This window comes from Lolium perenne, chromosome 2, assembly GCF_019359855.2.
Source record: "Lolium perenne isolate Kyuss_39 chromosome 2, Kyuss_2.0, whole genome shotgun sequence".
NCBI lineage: Eukaryota > Viridiplantae > Streptophyta > Magnoliopsida > Poales > Poaceae > Lolium > Lolium perenne.
Window position 1 is genome coordinate 234,583,792 of NC_067245.2, and position 8,354 is coordinate 234,592,145.

Here is an 8,354-nt window from a genome sequence, read left to right on the forward strand (position 1 = left end):
AATTTAAATGAAACCTAACCGATCAGCCATCAGGCCAACAACCAAAAGTCAGGATACAATCGAGCTGGCGATTTACACAAAAATAACCCTTTTGTTAAACTATAGCACAGACTGACCCTCCGGCGAAACTATTTCACCAATCTAACCCTTTTGTGTGGCGCCCCTCTCATGGGCGCCACACATGCCCATGTGGCGCCCGTCTTGCCGGCGCCACACACCCATCCGACGTGGCCCGTCGACGCTGAGCTGGTGAGCTGATCTGACGTGGCAGCCCGTGTGGCGCTGCTCCCATCGGCGCCACACATGCACTTGTAATTGCCCAAAACATACTGTAAGACAAAGCGTCTGGGACTTAGCCGTTTTGGCGAGGCTGTTTGTGTGGCGCCGATGCCACGGGCGCCACACGGTGAGGTGTGGCGCCAATGTCACCGGCGCCACACAAACAGCCTCGCCAAAACGGCTAAGGACTAAACTTCCGAAGCCCCTGGATGTTGTGGACATATAAGTTGCATCGTGTGGTGCCGATGCCGTAGGCGCCACACTGTGATGTGTGGCGCCGGCCTGAGAGGCGCCACACGTTGACTTGTGTTAAAAACATGAAAACTCTTGCCTTAATTAAACAGTTTTCAACACAACAATAGCAATTTCATACACATTGAACATACACATAGCACGCATCATAAGATCACATCTTAGCACATAGATTCAAACAACACGTAGCAATAGAGATATGGTTCGAAATGACATAGGGTTCACAACACGATACTTAAGAAGATAGAGTTCACAACACTAGCAAATGCATCTATCCTCCGCGACGTCCCCTCCTCGCGGGCTGCTTCCGGACGGCCAACCTTTTCGTCCGCTGCCGTGGCTGTTGCTCCTGCTCCTGCTGCTCCTGCTCCTCCTCCTCCTCTGAAGATAACGGCTCGTCGTTCCTCATCTTCCTCAAAGTTGATCTCCGCGGCGACGTCTCATCCTCCTCAATGACAACCTTCTTTCCTCGGTTGACATAATCGTCCGAAGTGTATCGTTTTGGAGCGTTGCCCCTTGGCTTCAACTGGTAAGCAGACCGTGTGGCTTGCTTCTTGCGTTGACTCGCAATGACTTGACTCAGGATGGTGTCGTCGTCAGGAATCTTCACAAACACATGAGATTACAAAAAGTTGAAACTAGTAAGCACATGTTTGAGTGGTAACAAAATAGTCCAAACCTCCGCTTCTTCAGAAGAGGATGTAGCCGCAATTTCGGTGTCGCGGCAACCTAGCAAGTTGGCTAACCGCCGCATCTTTCGTGCAGTGTTCTGCGTCGTGGAAGTCATGGTTACAAAGGCACCCGAACACAGTAGCTCACATTGAATGTTGGTGACCATACCTTAATGAAATGCCGCATCGGTCCGATAGGCTTCTCATCTGTATGGCTCTGATCCCAAACAACCTCGCACTCCTCAGCTGTTTTTTGGATCTCAGACCGCTGCGACAAACATATTATAGAAAATTTGAGCGATCACATGCCAATGTAGATGATGTACTAGCTAACGAGAGAATACATTACCACGAAGTTCAACTCGGAAGCAATAGAAGTCGATCTTCCTCTGCGAGCAAAGGTGTCGTGCTGGCTTTGCGCTAGCTCATCGAACTCGATGGGGTCGTCCAAGATGTCGTCATCATACACGGGTCTCACTAGCTCGATACGCGTGCTTTCATGAAACCATTGGAGATAGTTGTTGAAAGCGCCCAAGTCGTGGGGGACAATCTCCACATTGCCAGCATTCCGTACCTCTTCCAAACAGTGTTGGAACGCTGTGACGTGGCCTCTATGATGGTCAGGCCAATTTGTGATCTTCCTCTGCCGCTGCCTATCAAGCCTGCAAGAATCAAGAAGTTAGATTCTATCTCTTCAATCAACAAGCTTCCATCACATGATTCAAGAAGTTTACCTATGAAGCGTCTGGTCTGTGTCTTGCCACTGAGGTGGGCACTCCTGATACAGCCCAAACTGCCTCATCACTCTGTGCGGCTGGTGGTACTCAACAAGCCACATGCATATGAGTGGGCAGCGCATACGCCAGAAACGCGCCTCCTCAAGGCACTTGGGGTTTAGGTCAGCCATCCCCGCGCCAATACGGTAGTAGGTACCATATGGCTCCCAATCCACCTGCAACATACAAATATTGCGGAATTGGACTAAAATATGAAGTCCCCATTGCAAAAGAGTGATGGATTAAAATCGGTTACCTGCTCAGCGGTAAGAGTATCCAACTCCTCAGTGTAGTGCCTATACATGATCTTTGGGTCGCTCGTCATCTCCGAGACATTGTCCCAAAGATATGCCCAAGTCGGCTCCCGATCAAGGTTGTGCCGGTAATGAGGCCATGGTCTCGCTTTGAGTATCCTGGGCCGGCCAACTGATAGGCGGTCCCAGCTCCATACGGAAAGTAGGAGCAAGCATCCACCAATACCGCCGCTCCCAGTCCTGCGACAAGCGTCGTCCAACTGCGTACATAAGACATTTGGTTAGAGGTAGAGGTAGGCACAGTACTATAGAACAACAGTACATACAACAAATCATCACCTGTCGGTAGAGGTAGGCAAGTGCCGCTGTTCCCCAACTCCACCGGCGCTCCAACACCGTAAGCGCCTTGAGCCAACACCAATGGGCCAACTTCCCACCACTGTCAGCAAAGAGAGTCCTCGAGATCATGTACCACAAGTACACTCGGGTGTATGTCCTGATACTGTCCTCGTTGGCCCCTTCCGGCAGGAGTTCTCCAAAGTTAGTCCTTATCCAAGCGAAAGGTGCGCCGGCGGGAGCTCTCTCCTTTGGATTTTCTGACGCCGGAGGAGCCATGCCAATAAGGTCCTGCATCTGTCCGCGCCACCCATCAGAAGCTGTGTTCATACACAGTGGCTCGCCCTGAATAGGAAGTCCAAGTATCATTGAGACATCCTGAAGAGTAGGGGTCATCTCGCCGGCCCTCAAGTGGAAGGTGTGCGTCTCCGGCCTCCACCGATCGACAAGGGCGGTGAGTGCCGCGGCGTTCATGTTTAGCCCCCCCCCCCCCCCGTCTTACAAGCGTGATGAACGGGAGAAGACCGGTGGGCTGGATGAACTTCGTGTACCTCTCGTCATACGGCATATCAGCTGTGCCATGGTACCGAATCTTCAAAGGGTGAAGATCCGTTCCCCTCTCTGTCATATGAAAAGCCCGGTGATTCCTGTCATACTCTTGATCTAGGAGCCACGCCATCCTACATGTTTACACAAATACACCATATTATTAGCCATTCCTAACAAATATGAGCAACACATACATGATAACATATCCAAATAAGCCATCACACATGCAGCATATACATACATATACATTCATATCTAGGGATAAAACACCATATTAGAAGCCATTCCTAACAAATATTAGTTATTTCATCACAAATACTACGCAACTATAACACATTTCAATGCATTTGCTAGGCAAATATTACACATTTCAACACATACATACATAGGATTTCAACACATACATGTAAAATTTCATATCTAGGTTTCAACAAATCTATGGTTCAAACACATGCATACATGAGGCTATGAATTTCAACACCTACACTACAACATAGAGTTCACCAAAAAAAAATCCATGTCTAGGGTTCATGTCCAAATCTAGCAAGATCTATGAAATTTGTGGATGAATGGAAAGGATTCGAAGGGGATTACCTTGAGGAATGGATGGGGAAGAGATTGGCCGGGCAGATCTGATGATTTGATGGTGGATTTGGTGGGGGGGAGAGGGGGGAGGAGGAGGAACCGCCGGCCTCCTTGCAGTCTTGAAGAAACAGAGAAGAGAGAAGAAGAAGAGGGTCGGGCTGGGGGCGGCTCGGGCGCCACACTTAAGTGGATGTGTGGCGCCCTTCCGAGCGGCGCCACATTTTCACAGTGTGGCGCCGATGGGAGCGGCGCCACACGGGCTGCCACGTCGGATCAGCTCACCAGCTCAGCGTCGACGGGCCACGTCGGATGGGTGTGTGGCGCCGGCAGGACGGGCGCCACATGGGCATGTATGGCGCCCATGAGAGGGGCGCCACACAAAAGGGTTAGATTGGTGAAATAGTTTCGCCGGAGGATCAGTCTGTGCTATAGTTTAACAAAAGGGTTATTTCTGTGTAAATCGCCCAATCGAGCTAGCTGCTAGTCACCATCAGTGTGCTTGCAAGCTTTGCACAAAGAAGTTTCAAAAGACCAGAATTGCCCACTTGTCCTACTATTACATATTTCGATGAATAACACCCACATGTATTTTAAGACAAAGTTTAACCGAGAAAATTGAGCAACAAGGTCTTGATTATATTATACACAATTAATATTATTGAATTCATCCCCTCAAAAAAAAATATTATTGAATTCATATTAGAAAACACTTTCTAATAATGCTAATTTTATACTAAGAAAAACTTTATATCTTACCTAATAATAAAGGAAGAACTGTTTCCTTGGTTCGGTCCGTTTTCGTCCGTCGCTTTTGGTTTCGTACGTCAAGTTTACTTCCGTATTGCGGGCAGCTGATTTCCTGCCGCACAAGTCGGTTGATGATGGAGAGTTCAATCCGGAGTTCCGGATCAGACTGCTCGTTCTGGCTTCCTGCATGGTATCCTATGTACGCGGTTTGGCTAGCAGAGTCCTGCGAGAAAAGAACCGGATGGATACGCATCGTGTAGTACTGAATCTGAGATGTTTGATCCACTCAGAGAAGATACAGATGAAACCTTTAGAATCCCCTTAGAATCCTGATCATACCCGACCCAGCCTATCCTTGCCTTCCGTGAGCCAATAAATATGGGATCCATTGCCTTATCGATCTAAGCAGACACGAAAAATTAATGATGACTCCTTCTCGGTGACGTTCTGAACAAGGTTGTGGTCTCGTGGACGGGGAGGGGCGTCGACCAGCAAATTAAGCTTCCAGTACCACTACGTCAATGGCAGGAACGAGAAGTATCTTGTGGAGTAGACGAGTGGTTCTGCAAGCCAGGAAACCAACCGCGCTTGCTCGATGATGTCCGTTTTTCCATTACTGCCATCTGCAAGCCACGTACTGATGCACCAGAAAAGTCAAAAATATGTTCTGCAACGGTGACGGCACATCTCAGATATATCCCCAACGCCCCTTGGATCGCCTCTCGCTATCCTGCAAGTTTCTCTCAGCGTGTGGAGTGCGGACGATGCCCGAGGATCGACTTGGCAGTGCAGCGATCAGAAGCGGCGTGTGACCAGCGGGAGCCCGGCCATGGCGGCCGACAACTAGGCCGTGCGAGCCGCTCGCGTGGGCGGCAGCAGCAGCGCGCGGCAGCTCAGGAGCGAGGAGTTCGCACTTCGCAGACACGCAGGATAGCTGACAGAAGCGCTCAGGCATGGGCACGTTTGGGCAGCGAGCAGGTGCGCACGGGGAACTCGATGGCAAGGTGCAGCCTGCACACGGCTAGCTGGTCACGGCTTGGCCGATGGCAAGGTGCGGTCTGCACTGCTAGCTGGTCACGGCTTGGCTGGGTCGGCACCGAGCGGCCAGCGGCGAGCAGCAGCACGTTCAGATGTAGCACAAGCAGCAGTTCCTGGCGAAGCGGTCGGCTCTGCCAGCGGCATACACGGTCAAAGGGAAACGATCGTGCGTCGGTGACTCTCGGCATCCCGGTTCTCGAGCCCGAGATCCATCTCTAGGGGCGCAGGTTCAGATAGCAGCAGGGGTAACGACGCAAGTTCTGGTTCAGGTAGCTGCCCTGGTTCAGAGCACGTCCATTTGGTTTTTTTTTGAGGTAGTACGTCCACTTGGTTGATCATTGACAAAGAGCGGACGTTCTAACCAAAAGAATCATCGATAGTAGGTAGTGCTTAATTAGTTATGTTTGGTGATGATCCTCAATCCATTCATAAAATATTTGTTTCAATGCAATTCAATAAAAGCTATGCAGATTGGAGGATAATATAATTTTTTTTTTAGATGAGAATAATATAATTTGGTGTTGCTTCTCTGTACTACATGTCTAAATGTGTAGCTAAGATAAACGATTTGCAATATAGATAGCCATGAGCCTTTAGTCAGCCTATGATTGCTTTTATTTGGTTGCACCTTTCTAGGATCTTGACTGCCCATAAATATCATATATCTGTATTTATGATGATACAATTTCTCTGCAACATTTTTTCTTTGTGAAACTTCAATACTTCACAGCCTTACAGCGAGGCAAGAATAATGGCATGAATGTTCAATTAATAAGCATTAGAAGATATTATCAATATAAGATTTTTATTTAGAATTTGTGCTCTTTAGGTTGCAAAGGATCTTATTTGACAAGTTTAGCTTCTCATTTTATTCATAAAGGAGGTTTGGTTTCTCCATTTTCATCCTTACTTATATATTTAAGACAGATGGAATATGGCACTAGCTATGCATATAATAGATTATATACAAGAAGATTTCGGTATGTTTTGCATTTGTACATAAGACATTTGTTTACTTTTTTATTTACATACAGGAGAATTAGTTTTTTTTGCATTTGTATACATATATTATAATATGTCAATTTGAATGAAACAGCAAAATTTAAATAGTTGTCTATGCAAAAACTAACGATAACTTAATTTTTGTGGCTGCTTACATCGCTTTTTCGTCACCCGTCGCAACGCACGGGCAAATTTCCTATATTTAATTAAAGTAATTTTTGATGCAAAACACGAAAAATAAAAACGCTTTAATCATTGGAATTTGCCGAGCAGTCAGTTTGACATTCCCGAGTCCAATTTGCATGTGGACTTCTGGACTCCCCATGTATAAATACGGGTCACCCGTATCTGAAATCTCCCAACATTTCCCGCAGCCTCTCTGCCCCCAAAATCTACCACAACCAGAAGCTCCACAGCCTTCCGTGGGCAAGGCAATGGCGCCCGTGGATCTGGGAGCAGGCTACGTGTTCCAACCCTGCGGCCGTCAGCTCGTCGACGGCTTCCTCATCCCCGGCCTCATCGACGAGGGCGTGGACGTCTTCTCGCTGCGCCCGCGCGCGCTCCCCTTCTGGCGCATCCACAGGAGGCACGACGGCGAGGTGTGGGGCTTCTTCTTCGCGGACCGGCCCGCCGCCGGCAAGAAGTGCCCCGCACCGGGCGGGTGCTGGGTGCGGCACGGCCGCGAGAAGGCGTACTACGGCCAGGACGGCGGCAGCGGCGGGGAGCCGGTCGCGTTCATGCGCAGGTTCGCGTACCGCATCACGTGGAAGGGCGGCGCGGTGTCGGCGCCGACGCGGTGGCAGATGAAGGAGTACCGGCTCAACACGGACGCGGCAGCCTTCCGCGCCGCGCACCCCGACCCCGAGGCGGCGGGCGTGGTCTTCGTGGTCCACAAGGCCTTCAGGAAGGCGGCGCTCTCTCCGCCGCGGCCGCCGCCCGTCTACTGCAGCGAGAGCGAGGAGGAGGAGGAGGTGGTGGACCAGGAACTCGATGAGTTGGTGCTAGACCTGCGGGCGCTCACGGAGGGGAAATAGGGTGGCCTCGCTCGCCGGCGCGGCCGAGGAGCGGTGGTGCACCTCCTGCTGTGGATGTGGAGTACGTACAGGCAGCGGTACAGGTGTAGCATACTAGCATTACGCAACTGCATGTCGATTTCTTCAGAGCTGTTGCATCTGTGGTTTTCAGTTTTCGGATTGCAAACTCGGTCTAGTCGAGGATTGGTTGATTGGTTCGTGTCGTCCCAAGCACAATTTAACCATTCAGGAGGTAAATCCTTCAAGAAACTAGTGAGTGTCTCTATACATATTTGTTCATACATCACTTGAAAGCACCAAAACATAGTGCATAATCTTGTAGAGGTGAGAAATGCTTCTCCATTTGTTTGTTCGGTGCAGAAGTGCTGCTGACTGGATGTATTGCAAGATTGCAGTGATTTCTTCAGGGTTGCAAGAGTTCTTTTGGGCAGCACTTTGGTGTGTTAGCTAGTTTCAGTTTACAAGGCCAAGTTTCTGATAGTCATTGCACTTCAACTTCCATTTCGTAAGGACCAAGTTTGTACTTTGTAGTTTCAGCAACAGCAAAATAAAGCCGTCTATAGTCACATTTGCCAAAGAGTAGCAGTTTACAGGAGTAGCGACAACTGCATGTTGATTTCTTCAGAGCTACTGTGTGCCTGTAGTTTTAAGTTTTGGGATTGGAAACTCGATCTAGTTGAGATTGGTTAATTGGTTCCTGTCGTCCGAAGCATAATCGTAATCCTGAATCAGCTCCCCTGCAGCATCTCTCATATCTTAGAATAAAAAGGAGGTATATCCTTCAGAAACCTAATAATTTTCCCTATACATATTTGCTCATACATATTTTGT

The 8,354-nt window shown here is 49.0% G+C and overlaps 2 protein-coding genes across 2 annotated transcripts; one reads left to right on the forward strand and one right to left on the reverse strand.

Annotated features, from left to right (window-relative positions):
* Nucleotides 1–675: 675 nt before the first annotated feature.
* On the reverse strand, nt 676–2,303 carry LOC127330515 (uncharacterized). The gene is made up of 6 exons (XM_071825626.1): nt 2,235–2,303; nt 2,064–2,154; nt 1,552–1,799; nt 1,372–1,470; nt 1,211–1,300; nt 676–1,135 (listed from the first exon to the last, which is right to left on the reverse strand). The coding sequence occupies exons 1-6, from the start codon at nt 2,301–2,303 to the stop codon at nt 803–805; spliced, it is 930 nt and encodes a 309-aa protein (XP_071681727.1). The 3' UTR covers nt 676–802.
* Nucleotides 2,304–6,867: 4,564 nt separating this feature from the next.
* On the forward strand, nt 6,868–8,113 carry LOC127330516 (uncharacterized). The gene has a single exon (XM_051356707.2). It carries the CDS (start codon nt 6,924–6,926, stop codon nt 7,521–7,523), a length of 600 nt encoding a protein of 199 aa, XP_051212667.1. The 5' UTR covers nt 6,868–6,923; the 3' UTR covers nt 7,524–8,113.
* The last annotated feature ends 241 nt before the right edge of the window (nt 8,114–8,354 follow it).

What these genes read in the sequence shown, in the direction of transcription:
- LOC127330515 (XM_071825626.1), bottom strand. Translation starts at nt 2,303, where the DNA reads ATGACGAGCGACCCAAAGATCATGTATAGGCACTACACTGAGGAGTTG. An exon ending in ATACTCTTACCGCTGAGCAG is followed by an intron (nt 2,155 to 2,234) that starts GTAACCGATTTT and finishes TGTATGTTGCAG; the next exon opens with GTGGATTGGGAGCCATATGG. An exon ending in CGATGCGGCATTTCATTAAG is followed by an intron (nt 1,301 to 1,371) that starts GTATGGTCACCA and finishes TCCACGACGCAG; the next exon opens with AACACTGCACGAAAGATGCG.
- LOC127330516 (XM_051356707.2), top strand. Translation starts at nt 6,924, where the DNA reads ATGGCGCCCGTGGATCTGGGAGCAGGCTACGTGTTCCAACCCTGCGGC.